General features: G+C 41.6%; 1 protein-coding gene across 1 annotated transcript in view; it reads left to right on the top strand.

Moving 5' to 3' along the window:
• Positions 1 to 10,024: 10,024 nt before the first annotated feature.
• LOC309377673 (uncharacterized protein) overlaps positions 10,025 to 20,114 on the top strand; it is a 63,048-nt gene continuing 52,958 nt past the window's right edge. The window contains exons 1-5 of the mRNA XM_081925286.1: positions 10,025 to 10,048; positions 10,862 to 10,954; positions 14,778 to 14,855; positions 15,693 to 15,803; positions 17,596 to 17,694. Coding sequence (XP_081781412.1) covers positions 10,870 to 10,954; positions 14,778 to 14,855; positions 15,693 to 15,803; positions 17,596 to 17,694 — 373 coding nt within the window. The 5' untranslated portion in view covers positions 10,025 to 10,048; positions 10,862 to 10,869. The remainder of the gene's footprint in view (positions 10,049 to 10,861; positions 10,955 to 14,777; positions 14,856 to 15,692; positions 15,804 to 17,595; positions 17,695 to 20,114) is intronic.

Here is a 20,114-nt window from a genome sequence, read left to right as displayed (position 1 = left end):
GCCGAATTCTGTGAGCAGAGTGGGTGGACACGGATACATGGGAACATTCTTTTAGAGAGTCTGCTTGACTCTGCTGATGAAGAAGAGGAAGAGGTTGAATATGCTGCTGAGGAACAGAGTCCCGACCCAGAGCAGGTAGAGGGGAGAACTTCTCCTAAAGCTGTGAAGCTTGAGCACAGCAGTGCTCCTCCTTCTCCCACAGGTTCAGCTGAGAATTCTAGAAGGTGCGGTAAGTCAGAGGGGGAGCACTCTGATGTCAAGGATGTTCTGGCTGGCCCTAGTGGGTCAGAGGGGGCACCTGAAATTGTGTTGCACCGTTCAACTCAGACAACAAAAGGGAAACCTCCTGACAGGTTTGCAGTCACTAGTGTGTGGGTTGGTATGGCACAGTGTGAACCTGAGAGTTTGAGGATGTTCAGAAACTGCCTCAGGAAGAAACCAGGAAATGGCATGAGGCAATGTAGAAGGAGATGAGCTCAATGGAGTCTCTAGGTGTGTTCTCCCTCACAAAGATGCCAGTGGGCAAACAGGCCATGAGTAGCCCCTGGGTTTACCGTCTTAAACCCACAGCAACTGGAGAACCACAGTACAAGGCTAGGCTGGTAGCCAGAGGGTTCACGCAGCGGAAGGGGCTGCATTATACTGAAGTTTATGCTCCTATTTCCAGAAGTGAAACTCTGTGCATGCTCTTAGCCATTGCCGCACAAAGAGGTTTGCTGGTGCATTACTTTGATATGGATGTAGCCTACTTGAACTCAGACCCCCAGGAGGATCTGTACATGCTTCTTCCTCCAGGGTTTGAGGGCAATGAGCAAGGTACTGTATGGAGACTTCACAAGTCAATTTACGGTTTGAAACAATCGGCCAGGAATTGGAACTTGTGCCTGAATGAAGCTTTAGAGAAGCTAGGTTTCAGGAAGAGTCTTGCTGACAGTTGCCTGTACCTTAAAGGGTCAGGAGAGTCACAGGAAATGGTGTTAATCTTCGTTGATGACATAATTTACACTGCAAGGGCAGACAAACAGGTACAGAAGTTTGCCAAAGAGCTTGGGAAGTGGTTTCAGCTCAAGAACATGGGTGCAGTAAAGTTGTACCTGGGCATGGAGATAGCTAGAACTGAGGATGGTAGCTTCTTGCTCAGTCAGAAGGGCAAGGTTGAGCAGTTGTTTGAGAAGTTCAGAATGTCTGATTGTGCAGGGGTTAGGACACCCATGGAGACGAGCTACGTGAAAGACAGCAAGCAGAACGTGCTGAGTTTGAGCTCTTTCAGTCAGCTCTGGATAGTCTGTTGTATCTGTCCCAATGGAGCAGACCAGACATTGCTTTTGCTACCAATCTGCTCAGTAGGGAAGCTTCAAAGCCCAGTGTAAGTGCCTGGCACGGTATCAAGCAGGTACTGCGTTACCTGCAGGATACCAAAGACTTCAGTCTCAAACTGTCGGCTGCAGATGAGACGAAGCTTACATGCTTTGCAGACAGCGACTGGGCGAATCTGAAGGACAGGAAGTCCATATCCGGGTTGGTGATAAAGTTTGGGCAATCTCTTGTTGGGTGGAAGTCCCAGAAACAAAGTCTCATTGCGCTGTCCTCTACTGAGGTTGAGTTCAGCGCACTGTCAGATTTGTGCCGGGAACTGGAGTTCTATAGATGCTTGGTGCAAGAGATCTGTGGGGATTGTAGCTTGCCTATCACTGGGAAGACAATCAACCCTGTCTGGAGCTAGCATAATCTGGGCAATTTAAGGCCAGAACCAAGCATCTAGACATACTTTTCCAGAATGTGTGTCAAAGTGTTCAGTTAGGTTTGATACGGCTGGAATATTGTGCCAGTCACGATAACTTGGCTGATGGTTTTACCAAACCATTGAGCTTCCAGCGTCATGGGGAGTTCTGTGGTGGTTTGGAGTTGGGGTAAGTGGTGATACTTCGTACGGAACAGACATGCTTGTATGATGTTCTGTACTCTGCTAGATAATGGATAGTTTCTGCTGTAAATAAAGTGCTTTAGCTTTTAGTAACTCTGTATGAGTCTCTGTTTATGCACACTGACGCACAGGAGACAGAGGCTGATTTTTCTGACAGCTGCTAGACTCTGCTTTTGCTCAGAGCTTTGGAATGCGAGGCCTGGCACAGCGATGGAAGCGGGCTGGATGCCAGACTTATCTATCTGAGCAATAAATGACCTAAGAATTTTAGCTCATTTCACTGGTGTAATATACCATATATGCATCATTTTCATCATATTCTCTTTCAAAGCATTACAGGCTGTGAATTTTATCCTTTCATTCCACAACCTTTCCCATTCTTTAAGCTGTATATTATATCAAAAGTCTTTTGCCCAATGTATCATTACCGTCTTATTATTAAATTTCTATAACACGCTTCACTCAAAGATCTCTCAAATATCAGTGTGATAGCTTGCATTTTTTAGGTACAGAAAGCGTTAATCTAAGTGTAGAGATCATTTCTTACCTATTCATTCAAGTAGAAGGTTCTGGTATTTTCTCTGTGTGACACAAGCTAGAAGTTGGTGCCTTCTCTAGCTGGTGCAACCTGGAACATTTTAACTGACAAGTGAGTTTCCATTCTGCTGAGAGCAGGTCTGTTTTGGGTTAAGCTGGTTTAAGAAGAATGAACTGGTCCTGTAATCTTTCTCCCAAGGTCATGGTGTCTTTTAATAACAGGCCAGAAGGAGCCTGGTTTAATTCTCTCTTTTTCTTTCTAGGTTCTCTTTCTACTTTGTTTCTGTGTTTTTTTTTTCATTTGAGTGGTGATTTGTATGTGGTATATTTAACGTAGGGTTGCCATATTTCAAGTAGAAATACGTCAAAGTTTTGAGATAACCCAAGTTGTTTAACTTCTTGTCCTTTTAGCAGTATTCAATTCAGTTCACAGATAATAGAGAATAGGGAGGTGTGTTTTTTTTGTTTGAGGTAACCCAGGTTGTCGAACTTTTTGTGGGGGGGGGACCATAAAAATACAGGGCAAAACACTGCTCCCCCCCCCCCGGACAATCCCTGTAATATCCCAAAATGCCCGGACAAAAACATTAGAGGAATCATGGTAGGAAAAACAACATATAAACTGAAAACATATGCTGATGACCTTGTGATTACAGTTGAAGATCCCAAGAATGACCGCTCCCACATCAAAAGGGGGCGCCTTTTGTGTGGTCGTGTGCAGCCCCCCAGATCCCAGTGCAGCCCCTGGTAGTTCAGGCTGGCTTCATCCTCCCCAGGCTGGATACCAGGAGGTCTCCACCTACCTCTGCCAATTGCCCAATCCCGCCTGGGGAGGCATTGCCAGGGGATTGGCCAGGTTAGGGGAGGGACCATCCTGCCGAAAGTCTTTACCACTTTTGAGGATTGGCATTACACCGTCAAGCAAGTGGAGAGTCATGAGTTGGAAGCCACTGGGTTTGGAACTGTGTTTCTTTAGAGTCCCCAAATCACCATTAACAATGTTTATTTTATTCCAGGTTTAAAGTACAACCTGTTGAGTGTGTCACAGCTGACTGAGCAGGGTTTTGAGATATCCTGCAACAAGAAGAGATGTGTAATCTCCAGAGATGGGACACCACTTCTTTATGCCTACAAGGAGATGGGCTTTATTTGCTTGCCTTTGATAGTACTGATTGTTGTCATGGTGTTGCTGTGTCCCAAAAGCAGGTCCCAAAAGCAAAACAGGTCCCCAAAGCAAGAAGCCCAAGAAAGTCACCAGAGTTTCCCAGTGAGTGTATGCTGATGTGATTGGACCTCTACCACTTTCTAGAAGCAAAGCTAAGTACTACCTGATAATGGATCATTGTTTTTCTCAATATGTCTGGGTGTACATGTTGCAGAAACCGCAACAAACCTTAACAAAGTTCAGAGAATTTTGTGATAAGGTGACGTTTGCTCATGATGCTAATGTTGAAAGTCTTTTTACTGATGAAAAGCAGGTTTTTGTTTCACAGGAATTTCAAGATTTCCTAGGTGAACAGGAGATTGAGCACAAGGTTGCTTTCTCAGAAGCTGCATGGAGCAAGAGTGTATGTGTCAAGGTGAACACAGAGTTGCAACAAGGCCTGAAAGCACAACTGCTAAGTGCATGTTTGCCCCAGACGTTTTGGGCTGAGTCGCTGAATGCTATTTCTTACACGTGGGTAAGGAAGCTTTCAGCTGGCATGGAAAGTTCTCCTTTTGAGAAACTGTTCCAGAGAAAACCTTCTGTCAAGCACTTACAGGTTTTCAGGATAGAAACACCACAAGGTGCAAAAAGTGCACGGGGCATTTTCATGGGTTATGAGAAAGGTCAATACAGAGTTTCATTGCCTGATTCTGACACAGTGGTTCTTACTACAGTTTCCCCATCAATGCCAACACAGATGTAGATTCTGACATTGAGAGTGACACTGAAAGCACCACCGAGAATTCTAGTACAGATGACACAGTCATTGAGAGAGGTACACAAGCAATGTCCAGGCCATCATCTGAGGCTGAACTGGAATTGCCAGAGCCACTGTTTACTGTTGGTCGTGGTTCTCCCAAAAGTCCTAAGGAAGAACCAGCCAGCAAGGAGGATCTGCACCTGATATGTAGATCTGAGAGAGTCACAAAGGGACTGCCACCCAAGAGGTGCTCCCGGGAGTTTGCTAACACAGCTGTGACATGCATAGCTGTAACTAGCAGCTCAAACCAGGTTTCAGATGCACAAGGTAGATCAAAAGCCCCATGGAAGACAGGTAACCAGAGGTTTGAACTGGTCAATCCAGTTGCAGGTAGTTCTAAATGTGGAACCAGTGCAGCAGGGGTATACTATTTGTATGACAACTGTTTGTTTATGTCTCTTGATGCTGCACTAGCTTTTGCAGCCAGGGTTACCTAAAAATGGGGGAGTGATGTTAGGATTTTTATCCACCCAAGCTGCTCAGTAGTAGCACTATGGTTGTTTATGCCTTTTGAGTGTCTGAGAGTATGAGACAGGAAGTCTCAGTACTATTGGAGTTTGGTTGAGAAGTTAGTTTCACTTCTGTATGTTATGCTGCTCTGTACTGGGGCTGAGACATGCTGATGGATTCTCTGTATATAAGACTGTAAATAAAGTAGGTTTAGAACTACGATTGACTCTTCTGCTATGAGATGCCAGAAGAGGAGCGTGCTCCTCTCAGGAGGGAGGGGTCACTTATCACCAGTCTCTCTGGACTGATGAAGATTTACAGCCAGAGAGTGACCACCAGAGAAACGTCCCGGTGTCTTGGGGCAGTTGTAGCCTTCCCAGGTGTTTTTCCAACAGTAGATTCTTATCTGCTCCAGCCTTCCTCTGCCTTCACAGCCATTGTATTTTTTTTTTTATGTTTACAATTTTTATTTTTTACCAACAACCAAAACACAGTGAAACCCCCCAGGTGGCTGATACATTGGGTTTACATAATCAATAATAACATATTCAAATCAACCATATGTACAATTTTATATACATTAACACTCCTCCATCCACAAGGTTTATTTAACTTTTAACATTTTGATTGCCCCAAATTGTTCAAATCTACCCTTCACAGCCACTGTAACATACCACTTGTTATCGTCCACCTGTCCTGCCATTGAGAACTTCTTGGATCATTCTTTGTCTAGCTCCACTCCTTTGACCTTACAGCCTTGGTGACTCTGCTGGGAGTATGAGACTCCTGGCAGCTTCACTCACAAGGGTCATAGGAATTGCAAGCCCACTCACCACAACAAGGGGATGATCCAGTGAGTGAGCTATAAATAATACAACAGAGGCATCAAATGGTGGGAAACTAGCAACAAGTGCTTGGAAATTGAGAGATAAATTGAAGTATAAATGATACAACACTGTTAGAGGGGTTTTTTCTTCTGGTGGCAGATGACAGAAACTACGACACCACGAGACCGGTGTAAAACCAAATCAAATAAAGGTTTTATTACAAAACAACAAACCTTGTGGGTGTTGCTCCCTGCAGGCAAAGTTCAAACTGCAACTTTTCCTCCTTTTGTAGTCATGACCAGCTGTACCCAATCTGCCCAGAGCTCACAGAAACAGTTCTTAAAGGTACTGTTAATGGAAAAAGTACACCGGGGAAAGGAGGAGGGCTGGAGCAGCAGCAGCAGCTGCTGTACTTTCAAAGAAAGCAGCAACCATGCTGATGCCTCCACTGGCAGGCTGGGCAGGGCAGGGCTGGCCAGGAGGATGGCAGGTGGAGCAGTCCCACTGCGCTCAGAATCCTGCCTCCTTTGCCGACTCACTGGCCACCCCACTCGGGCTTTCTCTCACCACAATTGCTCCTTCACAACACCCATCTCTCTCTCTCTCTCTCTCTCTCTCTCTCTCTCTCTCTCTCTCTCTCTCGGACAGAGCAAATGAGTGATGAGTGTCTCACGAAACACAGGAGGGCAATGAAAGGCATAACACAAAGAGACACCTTCCTAGAAATATAGATCCCTTTCTTTAACTACTTTAATGTCCAAAATCAAGACCCTGTTATAGCCAGGGCCATCTTTACTTGGGTGTGAAAGGTGTGCAGTGCACCCGGGCGCCGAATTCTGGGGGGCACCAGGTGTCCGCCACTGGAACCACCTTAGCTCTTAACTATCATCTGTTATGGAATAATAAATACCATATTTTTCCAGGTATTATTTAGAAGGACAGGATTCAAATGACAGAAAACATTTTAGAACAATATTTTTATTGGTAGTGACATATAAACATACAAAAACATAATAAACAATAAGAGAAACAAGTATACATGAGGGGTTTCTAGCATATGAGACTGATTCAGAGTCTGTGCAGATCTAGCTTTCTTTCCAAGTACAGTTCTTGATGAGTTGCCATTGGTTGAAGGTCAGTTGCATGCAGGGCTTCTTTGCATCTGGAACTCACTTGACCTCAGTTCTGACACCTCTCAGGTGGACACCATTGTGAGAGAGCAAGGGAGGTGTTCATGGTGAGTTCTGGTACCCTTTTTTCTGGAACAATAGCACTGGTGGCATATATGTTTTGATGATGATACATTCAATAAAGGTAGACCCAAAATGTTGAAATTTGACTGTTTCTGTTCCTTTTCTTTGTGCTTTAACTTTGCAAATGAAGATTTACACTAATGCACTTTGCCATATTTCCTGGTACAAGTGTTGAGATAGGAAGCTTTCCAATATTACTAGCAGAGTTTATGAGGAGTAAGGATTCTTCTGGTGGATATGCTTTGAAGGTAAAGTATGTACCTGGCCTAAATAAAAAATAAAACTAATAACTTTTTTTTTGGGGGGGGGAAGTAGGACATCAACTCTGAAACCAACATTTGCCTGGGTTTATGCTTTATGTGGAATGCTGATTGGATAAAATGAGCAGCCAATCAGGAAATGGTATAGCCTAAATGGGAGGAGTTCTGGAATGCCTCACATCACAAGGGAGGTGGTTCTTAGCCAGTGGGAGGATGAAACAACCTTAAGAAGAAATTAGAGAAAAGGTTGTTTCATGACAACACCAAGGTATCCAAACAGAACAGAAAGAGGTCTGAGGGGTGTAACACTTTCCTTACAAGCTATGATATTTGCAGGGAATCATTCCAGGGCCGAAAGGTCACCAAAAGGGAAAATGATAGGGAGCTTTTATAAACTCCAGATGGTTTTTCTTTTTCAAATACTAGACCTCAGGGTCATCCAATGAAACTGAGTGGTGGTACATTATAAGGATGTGCACAGGTGCTGTCTTGCCAGTGTCCCCTTACTGGCTGGCTGGCCAATAGCAACCACCAGGCAAGCAACAGGTTCTTTGGATTCCACTGGACAGAGAATTGACAGAGTCTTAGGTAGAGATAAACTCTTATTAATTGGTAAACATCAGGAAAGAAATTGATCAGCAACCTGGAATGCAGTCTAATATAAAGCCAACAGCAACTGGAATAAACTACAAAGCTAGCAATATAACCAATAAGCAAAATACCTTAGAATAGGTTTAGTTCTTTTTTTTTTAAAAAAAAAGAATATTTATTAAAGTTTTCAATAGTAATACAATAAAAGTCAAAAAGAAAAAAGAACAAAAATACAAAAATGAAAATAATTAAAAACACACAAAGTTTCCATTACTTATTTTCCATTAACTTATTTCCCAGACCTCCTCGTACCTCCCTTTTTTGTATTCCAATTCAAATTGTTAGTCCAGCAAATCCTTATCAATAAATTTTAACCTATTTCTAAACCTTTTTTCCCATATTCTCTTAAAGCATTACAGCTGGAAACCACTTAATTTCTATCCGACATCATTCTAACATTCATTAATTTTGCAATATTTCTGTAAATAGTCTTTAAATTTCTTCCAATCTTCTTCCGCCGACTCTTCTCCCTGGTCTCGGATTCTGCCAGTCATTTCTGCCAATCCCATACAGTCCATCACCTTCATCTGCCATTCTTCCAGAGTGGGTAGATCCTGTGTCTTCCAGTACTTTGCAATGAGTATTCTTGCTGCTGTTGTAGCATACATAAAGAAAGTTCTATCCTTCTTTGGCACCAATTGGCCGACCATGCCCAGGAGAAAGGCCTCTGGTTTCTTCAGGAAGGTATATTTAAATACCTTTTTCATTTCATTATAAATCATTTCCCAGAAAGCCTTAATCCTTGGGCATGTCCACCAAAGGTGAAAGAATGTACCTTCATTTTCTTTGCATTTCCAACATTTATTATCGGGCAAATGATAAATCTTTTCAAGCTTGACTGGGGTCATGTACCACCTGTAAATCATTTTCATAATATTCTCTTTTAAGGCATTACATGCCGTAAACCTCATACCTGTGGTCCATAACTGTTCCCAGTCAGCAAACATAATATTATGTCCAACATCTTGTGCCCATTTAATCATAGCAGATTTCACCGTTTCATCCTGAGTGTTCCATTTCAACAGCAAGTTATACATCTTTGACAAAATCTTAGTTTTAGGTTCTAACAGTTCTGTTTCTAATTTTGATTTTTCCACCTGGAAACCAATTTTCTTGTCCAAATTATATGCCTCCATTATCTGGTAATAATGAAGCCAATCTCGCGCTTTGTTTTTTAATTTCTCAAAACTCTGCAGTTTCAATCTATCGCCTTCTTGTTCCAAAATTTCCCAATATTTCGGCCATTTGGCCTCCATGTTGAGCTTTTTCTGAGCTTTTGCTTCCATTGGTGACAACCACCTTGGGGTTTTATTTTCCAATAAATCCTTATATCTTATCCAAACATTAAACAATGCTTTCCTGACAATATGGTTTTTGAATGCTTTATGTGCTTTAACCTTGTCGTACCACAAATATGCATGCCATCCAAAAACATTGTTAAAACCTTCTAAATCCAAAATGTCTGTGTTCTCAAGAAGCAGCCAGTCTTTCAACCAGCAGAATGCTGCTGATTCATCGTAAAGTTTAAAGTCTGGCAGGGCAAATCCACCCCTTTCCTTTGCATCAGTTAATATCTTGAATTTTATTCTGGGCTTCTTGCCCTGCCAGACAAATCTAGAAATATCTTTCTGCCACTTCTTGAAACAATCCATCTTGTCCACAATTTGTAACGTTTGAAACAAAAACAACATTCTAGGCAATACATTCATTTTTATAGCTGCAATTCGACCCAACAAGGAAAGCTTTAAATTTGACCAGATTTCTAAATCTTTTTTCACTTCCATCCAGCATTTTTCATAGTTATCTTTAAATAAGTTCCCATTTTTAGCTGTCATATTTATCCCCAGGTATTTCACTTTCTTAACCACGGTCAAGAATAGGTTTAGTTCTTCATGTCTCTCCAGCCGATGGAGATCTGGAAGGCTTATCTGGGACACTTCAGACTGGCAGGTGGTCGTCTCTTCACAATCTGGAATGGAGCATAGAGCAATGTATCAAGATCTCCCTGTCTCTTTCAGCTGCTGGCCCTTATATAGTCCATAGTGAAGGTCTCATGCCAAGCTGGCAACAGATGTAATTCATGATGTAATTCAATTCCGATCCTTTGATCTGACCTAGGAGTTGACACATGTGGGCGTGAGCCTTCATTTGCATTCTTTATCTGTGCAGTTCAGTCAATGTAAGATTACTTTCCTTGTTCCCAGTCAACTGCTTCCTCCTTCCTTCCCCCATGCAGTCAGGTGTTTGATAGCTGTGGTGTAGTGGTTAAGAGCGGTGGACTCGTAATCTGGTGAACCAGGTTTGCATCCCCGCTCCTCCACATGCAGCTGCTGGGTGACCTTGGGCCAGTCACACTTCTCTGAAGTCTCTCAGCCTCACTCACCTCACAGAGTGTTTGTTGTGGGGGAGGAAGAGAAAGGGGATTGTTAGCCACTTTGAGACTCCTTAAGGGGAGTGAAAGGTGGGATATCAAGTCCAAACTCCTCCTCCTCCTCCTCCTCCTCTTCCTCCTCTTCTTTAATGATGATCAGGAGATAGAGATATAATTAAATGCATATACTTTCCATCAAGGGGGGCGGGACAAATGGCCCTCCAGATGTTATTGGTCTGCAATTCCCGTGACCCCAAACATTGACCATGAGGCCTGTGATGGAGGAATTTGGCACCCAGGAACATCTGAAGACCTCATAGGTCCCACATTATCTATTAAATGGTGAACGTCTTACTGGAGCCCTGTAAACTAGATGCCCAGGAGTTTAGAAAGGAATAGGATGCAAAATGAGAATGTGCTATATTACCTAAAAAAATTAAAAATGCCTTGGAATCCATGTGGAACATCTCTTTTGGTTTAAACTGAGATTTATCCAGCAAAAGAAAAAGAAAGACGTTTCAGTTATATTGGACTCAACAATGTCTTTACGGGAAAGGATGGTCTAATACTGATGCCACTTTACAATAATCTTGTTTTCCATTTGTTGTTCTCTTATTCTAGCTGAGAGGATGGAGGAGCCAGCGCCCGCAGAGCGAGCTCCCGCAGAGCCTACAACACTATCGGCAGCAGCACCATCAGCAACTATAACTGATGGTCTGTATCCTGCACAGTCATATGGGATGAGGTTTCTCATAAAGTAGAGGAATGCATGGGAAATGCACAGGTTCTGTCTGCTTCTTTTCCAGGTCCAACTTGTGGTCTCCAAAGTTTATTTTCTGTTTCTTTTGTAAATTTATTTATTTGGTTTTTCAAAGTAAAATTTTACAATCACATATCAACATACAATATAGAAACAAGATTCCAAAGAATCTCCTGGACTTCCCTCCTCCCCTTTGTGGGTCCGATTGTTAGTCATTTCCTCCTGCATCTTTTATAATAATCAAAATATTTTACATTTCTATTATGTCCAAAATTCTCCATTAAACTACAAGTGGTATTCCAACCACACTAAGAATTTTAGCTGTTTACAATGGTTTTAAAGATAGGTTATAAACTTTCCCCATTCCTTAAAATTTTCCTGATTTCTGATTCTTTTGTTCTTTTTTGCCATTTCGGCATAATCCACCAAATTTATCTGCCATTCTTCTCTGGTAGGGACTTCATCTTCTCTTCATCTCTCGGCCAATAACACCTGTGCAGCCGTGGTCATGTACATTGTCTTTTCTGCTCCTTTGGGATTTCGGCGCCTAGAATTCCTAACAGAAAGTATTTGAGGTTTTTTTAGGTGGGGGAATTAAACTCCCCCCCCAATTCATTAACTATAATTTCCCAAAATTCTTTTACTACCTTACATGTCCACCACATTTGATAAAAGGTGCCTTCTTTTTCCTTACATTTCCAACATATATTTGACCCTGATTTATACATCTTTGCTAATTGACTGGGAGTTAAATACCAACGATATATCATTTTTGTATAATTTCCTTTCAGCGTGCAACATGCTGTGAATTTTAAATTCCAATTCCCTAAGTTCTCCCATGCTGCAAGTTGTATATTATACCCAAAATCTTTCACCCAGTGTATCATTGCTGATTTATCCTGATCATCTTTTGTATACCATTCTGGTATTAATTTATACGTTCTTGAGAGTAAATTTGTTTTGTTCTCCAACAGCTCTTTTTCAAATTTAGAGGTTCCATTAGAAAAGCCATTCTTTTTGTTCATCTTGAATATATAATTTAGTTGATGGTGTTGAAATCAGTCAGTTAGTAATTCTCTTATGTCCTCAAACATCTTCAATTTTGATTGGAATTCTACTTCCATTAACAGCTCTTTATACGTTCCCCAGTCATTTCTCATATTCAATTTTTTAAGGGTATCGCTTTTAGTGGTGAGAGCCACCATGGTGTTTTTTGTTCTGGTAGATTTCTATATTTTTCCCATACCTCATAAACCGATTTTCTTACGACATGATTTAAGAAAGCTCTATGTACTTTAACCTTCTCATACCACAGATATGCATGCCAAACATACCTCGTAGGGTTGTGTTAAAGCTGTGAACGCTCTCAACTGCACTCCCCCCCAACTGCCTTCTGGCAAGGTTTCCAGGAGGGCAGCAGGAGATTGGTGCTTCTGCCAGAGTGAGGCTTTCAGGGCGGGGTGCCTAGCCCTGGCATTCTCCCCTCTTACCCCTGCCAGCCTCAGACCGATAGTCCCTTTCAGAGTGATTGAATCCGCACTGCCATTTCCAAGACCAGCCTATAATTTTTGACACATAATAAATCTGTGTCTTGTTTCGGAATCAGTGTAATGTAAGCATCTTTCCAAGAACCTGGCACTTTCCCCTATATTTAATATCTCATTAGTTACATCTTTAGTGGTTGTGCTAGATAATCTTGTAGTTTCTTATAGTACTTTGCTGGTAACCCATCTGGCCTCTGCGTTTTGCCCATTTTGGCTTGATGAATTGCCTGTTGTAACTCCATCATAGTTATAGGTGCATTAAATGAATTAGGTTTCTCTTTTGGAATTTTTGGCAAGTTATTCTGCTTTAAATATTCTTCAATATTATTTATGCCGGCTCAGTACAGTTCTGAATTATACCTCACAAATTGCTTTCTTATGTGTTTTGTGTTATCTAAAACTTTCCCTTCTATATTTCATTTATTTATTAAGTTCATGTCTTGTTTTTTCTTTAGCTGCCATGCCAGCAGGTTGTGTGGCTGGCTGGCAAAATAAAAAAAATTCCGCCATAGCATTTTAATCTTCCATTCAATTTCTTGATTTACCAACATCAAATATTGTGTTTATAACATTTTTATGGTTTGCTTTACTGAATCTTTTCTTGGTTTTTTGATCAATTCTTTTTTATTTTTAATCAATTCTTCCAGCAGTTCTCATTTGTTTGTTTGTTTTTGTTCCCTCATCTTTTTTTGGAAAGCATTTTGTTGGATCAAAACCTCCACATTACCGCTTTACTTGAATCCCAGACAACCTTCAGATCCACTCCTTGATTTAAGTTTAACTCAAAATAGTCTTTCAAAGCTTTTTCAGCTTTGTGTAAAATTGTTTGGCTATCAAGAAGTCCATCATTTAATCTCCACCTAAATGTGTGTGATCCGAACATGTCCTTGATGGTATCTCTCCTTTTTTTCTTCTCAATGATAGTTCATTAAATATCCATATCAAGTTGGTTTGTCCAGCAGATTGCTTTGGTTCTGAAAAAAAGTAATTTCTCTATCCAGTGGGTGTTTAAATCTCCATATATCAAGCAAGTTAAAGTTCTCCACCATTTTAAAGTAAGTTACGGGTAGTCTCCCCTCCTTAGAATCTATTAAATGGTGAACATCTGGTAATGTATTATGAGGAAGCCACTTTCAGCCTGAGGGCTGGTATCTTAATGAAAACAGCTCTGGTTGCTGCTGGAAAGGGGACAAACACAAAACTGAAAGGCATTTGGACCTTTAGGCATGGTAATTTGGCACAGTAAGTAATAGTGACATCATATGACACTGATTGACAGACAGGCAGGGCAAATGGAGAGACCTGGAAGGCCCCTGCTTTCAATTGATTTTTGGAATCATAAGAAGAGTCTGAGTGCTAGATCATGTGACAAGTCCACCCAGTACTGTATCCTGACCACTCCATGGCCAACCAGATATCTATGGGGAAATCGTATTATTTCCTCCAGATATTCAATAGATGCCAAAGCACTCAAAGCAGATAGTCTATAAATAAACACCAATAAATGTTATGAAGCAAGATATTTCTTTTCAGCACACACCAAGTAACTGAGATTTCAGCTGCAATATAAACAGAACCAAAAATTCTCCATCTGATCTTATCAGCTGATCTAATGTACAGATATCACAATCAACCCATTTCTTCCACAAAGAAGATTGCCCCAAATTTGGTTTACCCCCTAAAATAAATATAGAGAGAACATATGAATCAAACCCATAACTGTTCTTTGCAAATGCTTGCTGAAGTTCCATAAACTAGATATCCAGGAGCTTAGAGAAGAATATAATGAGAATGCTATATTATCTAAAACATTTTTTCAATACCTTTGAATCCATATGGAACATCTTTTGGGTATAAGATGGAGACTGATCCAGCAAAAGAAAAAGGAAGACATTTCAGTTATATTGGACTCAACAATGTCTTTACAGGAAATGATTGTCTAATTCTGATAGACGCCAAAGTTTAATGTTGGAAATGCCTCATTGAGACATATTTTTGGCCTGTTGTTGTTGTCCATTTCAACTTTGTACCGATGAAATCCTTGACATTTGTAGATGTGCATCTATTTTAAAAATTATATTCCTGTAATAGGGAGATTAAGTGCAGGAGAATAAAAGCAAATTTTGTGAGATTTCATGCTTGACAAGAGACTAATACTCTGAGCTTGGAAGGGAAAACACCCACCATACAACCAATGTGTTCATAGTCGTTATCATAGCTTGTTGTTTCACAGATGCAACTGAGAGGATGGAAAAGTCTGGAATTGATGAAGCATCCAGAACTGATTCAGCAGCAGCAAAAGAAACTCGTGGTCTGTATAAAGCACAGTCATATTGGATGAGGTTTCTCATAAAGTAGAGGAATGCATGGGAAAGGGAAGTTGATGGAGAGACAGGCAGGGAGTGGAACCAGTCATGTTGTGCTAGGGAGGAGTGCAGAGAGTAGCACACACAACTCTTTGGGTGCCGGAGATCCACTAATCCCCACAGAAACCCCAGGATTCAGCCCACTCTTTGCTCCTGGCTGTGGTGTTCCTTTACTCTGTGCAGCCAGGAATTGCTCTACCATTAGGAAGAATGAGGCAGTTGCCTCAGGTAGCAGGTGCTGTGGTGGGCAGAGATGGGTAGACCACACAAGCTGCACTGCACCTCCTCAGTTAGTCTGCTGCCCCATCAGCAGCATTGAAATATCAGCCAATGGCCTGGCCAGTCCAGCTTCTGTATGTTGAATTATGTGTTTGGAGGGAGCATCTTGTCATTTGCCTAGTGGGCAGAAAGTCCTTTAGTATCAAAGGCTACGGTCTTCTGATCCAGACATTGGTCAGAAAAGTTTCCTCAAGCAGCAAGGTATCTCCCCTTACTTCCTCCACCTGCTCAACCACCCAGATTACCACTTCTTGAACAGTCGAATGTCTCTGCCTGATGGCTACCACAGCATATGGAAACCCTTTTTCCTGGAGTGGCAATGGTATGTTGGCTTGTTGCTGTTTAGTCGTTTAGTCGTGTCTGACTCTTTGTGACCCCCTGGACCAAAGCACGCCAGGCACTCCTGTCTCCCACTGCCTCTCACAGTTTGGTCAAACTCATGTTGGTAGCTTCAAGAACACTGTTGGCTACTGATGGCTAAATCATAATTTTCTTTCTTCAAGCATCTGTTTTTCAAGACATGGTTACCTTCTTAGAATCTCCAACGGGTGAAAGATATATAATACTTGAGATTTTCATCCTTACCGCCATGACACTGCTGCTTTTCCTTCTATGTAAGTACATAATTAGCATACTTTGCAACTAATGTCATGTGCTTTGCTTAAATGTCAATAGCATTTCCAAAACGAGATGGCAGGATCCACCTTCCATTTACCCCTTTCATCTCTCTTTGATTTCTGGGGGTGAGTTAGAGCTGTCACCCACTGAAAGCAACGGCACTGTTTTGTTCTCCCTGAATAAGTGAGTTCCAGCACTTGGAACAGAAGCACAGGATAACACAAGTCCCTGGGACACCCTGGACAATTCCCTTTCCCAACTAATCCTCATTTGCTTGTGGGAAAGCCCTGTGATGGAAACGTTTCTTTTCTGAGCAGGTTGAGTCATCTAGTGTCCCCCCCCCCACCTGCCAGCAAACACTTAACTAACAACAGCGCCTGATTGGCCAGCATTCCAAGGGAGGCAATTGGAGTGGAGTGAGGGAGTGGGAGAGAGGAATTCAGTCTGTGAGTTGGATTCTGTTAGGAGAGTTTGTTCTGACAGGTGGTAGAGCTGAAGGGAGCTGAGAACTCTCAGTATAAGCTTTAAGGTTCTGAATCGCAGAACTCTGTTAAAATAGACAAGACACTGTCCCACAAGCTGTTTACAGGAAAAAAGGGTCCTCAGAGGGGATACTCTGACTGGAAAGGGCAATAGTGATTCCAAGGCTATGAGGGTCTGTAAGGAAACAGTCCAGTTAAAATCCTAATTTCCTGAAATGTGTGTGGAGAAGTCTGATCTATGAAAGATGTGTAAAAGGAAGTAACCTTAATCCTGCATAGCATACAGCCTTTAACTTGAAACAGTATATGTTTTAATAAAAAGCATCAGCATCACGCAGTTAATAACCTCACTGTTTGTTACATTTCTGTGGAAGAAGAACAAAAACTCCTTGTTTACATCTGTTGTAATAAAGTTTGTTTGCAACCTGTTTTCCCAAAAGTAAAAGCCACAGTTGCTCGTGATTCATTCTCCATTGGGGGAATTCACCTGAGGGAAGGGAAACTGAGTCTGGCACAGCGGTGCCAGGGGGAGAAAGAGTGTCATTGCGTCGCCGCAGGCCCAATTCCTGATCCTCTCCACCCTGCCCTCTGCCAGGGCTCCAGTCCCCTGAAGGAAAGTGCTGGGGGACAACAGGCTGCAAAGGAAAAGGCCATAGCTAAAGTGGGTGGGTCCAGAGCCTACCTAAATATTGAAATATATGCAGGGCCTTTTTCAGCCGGAATTCATCAGGACTCAGTTCCAGGCCCTCTCAGGTGGGCTCTGTTGCCAATCTAAGAGAAGAAGGGAGGCATTCATGCTGAGTTCCAGTGCCTCTTTTTCTAGAAAAATAGCACTGGATAGATGAGCCCTTGACCTATTTGAACACCTAATTCATTTTTAAAGGGCACTTGAAAGTAAGCAAAGCTCAGGGAGGGGGGAGGGAATAAAATGATCCAAGAATTTGCATATTTTAAGCATGTGGCAGAGCATGAGGCAGCCTGGCAAATGCAAGACTGTAGGACCAAGAGGACAGGTGTATCTAGACAACCAAAAATCCAAAGCTCTCAAAGGGAGGCCAAACCATCTGATGACAGAAGTAACAGGCCAAATGGAAACAGGACTTCAGATCAGCAGGGCAGCCGCTGTCAAGGGCCGAGAGCAGAAAATAATAATAAATGTCATAGCCATGGTTTTGTTGATTTGATTTCTTATCTGCGTTACGTCAGCAATTTAAATTGAATATTAAAAGCAGTTTGAAACCAAGTATCCCCTCCCCCAGTTAATCAGACAATTTAATCATTTCTTTTCTACCTACTTCATCCTTAGATCAAAAGGAACTAAAAAGAAAAGCGGAGTTTCGAATGGCAATGGATATCATTCGGACCTTTGTTGTTGGGATTGATACAATCCATGAAGACAAGGATGGTAAGCATTTTTTTATGCACATCCTCACTTTTGCTAGACCCTGTTTGATTTAAACAGGCTTCAATTCCTGTAGCTCACTTTGGGATTCATATTGTGTAAGCAATACATTTATTCAATGAAACTCATCACCCAACAGAGTTTATCACGTTTCATTGCTCAGCAGGAATTCTCACATCTCCCCACTAGAAATGCTGTCCTTCCCCATCAAACTGTAATTCACAATGTTTGTTCTATTGCAAGATTTGTGCTACTGCAAGCTTTTAGCACTAGCACAAGGGAACTTTGCCCCCCCCCCCTTCTCCCTGCATGCCATCACGAAAGCTGCTCTGCAGGGTGGGGAACAGATTGGAGGGAAAGGGGCTGAAGATTGTATTGCACAAGGAGAAATTCCTGCACTGACATAATGTCCTCCTTAGAATTATGTGGAATGCAACCCAGTATTCATCAGAAAAAGAGTTTTGGCATCTCTCTTTTCTTAGATCTCACAAAGCATAATGTTGTTGTCGTTGTTTAGTCATTTAGTCATGTCTGAATCTTCATGACCCCCTGGACCAGAACACGCCAGGTACTCCTATCTTCCACTGCCTCCCACAGTTTGGTCAAACCCATGTTTGTAGCTTCAAGAACACTGTCCAGCCATCTCGTCCACTGTCGTCCCCTTCTCCTTGTGCCCTCCATCTTTCCCAACATCAGGGTCTTTTCCAGGGAGTCTTCTCTTCTCATGAGGTGGCCAAAGTATTGGAGTCTCAGCTTCAGGATCTGCCCTTCAAGTGAGCACTGCACTCAGGGCTGATTTCCTTAAGAATGGATTGGTTTGATCTTCTTGCAGTCCATGGGACTCTCAAGAGTCTTCGGTGATCAGCCTTCTTTATGGTCCAGCTCTCACTTCCATACATCACTACTGGGAAAACCATAGCTTTTACTATACGGACCTTTGTTGGCAAGGTGATGTCTCTGCTTTTTAAGATGCTGTCTAGGTTTGTCATTTCTTTTCTCCCAAGAAGCAGGCTTCTTTTAATTTCGTGACTGCTGTCACCATCTGCAGTGATCATAGAGCCCAAGAAAGTAAAATCTCTCAATGCTTCCATTTCTTCCCCTTCTATTTGCCGGGAGGTGATGGGCCCAGTGGCCATGGTCCTCGTTTTTTTGATGCTGAGCTTCAGACCATATTTTGCGTTCTCCTCTTTCACCCTCATTAAAAGGTTCTTTAATTCCTCCTCACTTTCTGCCATCAAGGTTGTGTCATCTGCATATGTGAGATCTTAATTCCGGTTTGGGATTCATCCAGCCCAGCCTTTCGCATGATGATTTCTGCATATAAGTTAAATAAGCAGGGAGACAATATACAACCTTGTTGTACTCCTTTCCCAATTTTGAACCAATCAGTTGTTCCATATCCAGTTCTAACTGTAGCTTCTTGTCCCACATAGAGATTTCTCAGGAGACAGATGAGGTGATCAGGCACTCCCATTTCTTTAAAAACTTGCCATAGTTTGCTGTGGTCGACACAGTCAAAGACTTTTGCATAGTCTATGAAGCAGAAGTAGATGTCTTTCTGGAACTCTCTAGCTTTCTCCATAATCCAGCGCATGTTTGCAATTTGGTCTCTGGTTCCTCTGTCCCTTCGAAATCCAGCTTGCACTTCTGGGAGTTCTCTGTCCACATACAGCTTAAGCCTGTCTTGTAGAATTTTAAGCATAACCTTGCTAGCGTGTGAAATGAGTGCAATTGTCCTGTAGCTGGAGCATTCTTTGGCACTGCCCTTCTTTGGGATGGGGATATAGACTGATCTTCTCCAGTCCTCTGGCCACTGCTGAGTTTTCCAATCTTGCTGGAATATTGAGTGTAGCAACTTAACAGCAGCATCTTTTAAAATTTTAAATAGTTCAGCTGGAATATCATCACTTCCACTGGCCTTATTATTAGCAGTGCTTTCTTCTTTTTTTAAAAATGATATTTATTCAGAATTTAAAAAATACTAGAAAAAAGACAAAAAATAAGAAAAAAACAAATACATAAAAGAAAGAATAAACAGCAGTATAACAACATCACAACAAGAAAAAGAAAAAGAAAAAAAAGAAAAAACAAATCCCATATTACATCTTTTCATTTGCTTATTTCTTGACTCCTCACACCTCCTTTTTTGTATTCTGACTCATTCGTTGTTTCAGCAAATTCTTTCCATCTTTCTCAATTCTTATTTAGATAGTTTATCTTGATAGTCTAACCTATTAGTTAACTCAACAAATCCTTTCCATCTTTTACCATAATCTGTTATTCAATTTACCTTAATTTATTTAACCTTATCTTACCATAAAAAGAAAACCTTAAAGTTCAAATTCTAAAACATATTTATACATAACTCCTTATATCCTTTCTACTAAAGCCAGATAATTCCATTCCAACATTTCCCCTAATAT

The sequence above is a fragment of the Podarcis melisellensis genome (genome assembly GCF_964234715.1).
Source record: "Podarcis melisellensis genome assembly, chromosome: 9".
Lineage (NCBI taxonomy): Eukaryota > Metazoa > Chordata > Lepidosauria > Squamata > Lacertidae > Podarcis > Podarcis melisellensis.
The sequence above is the reverse complement of the archived record's forward strand: the minus strand, read 5'-3'. Positions and strand labels throughout refer to the sequence as shown.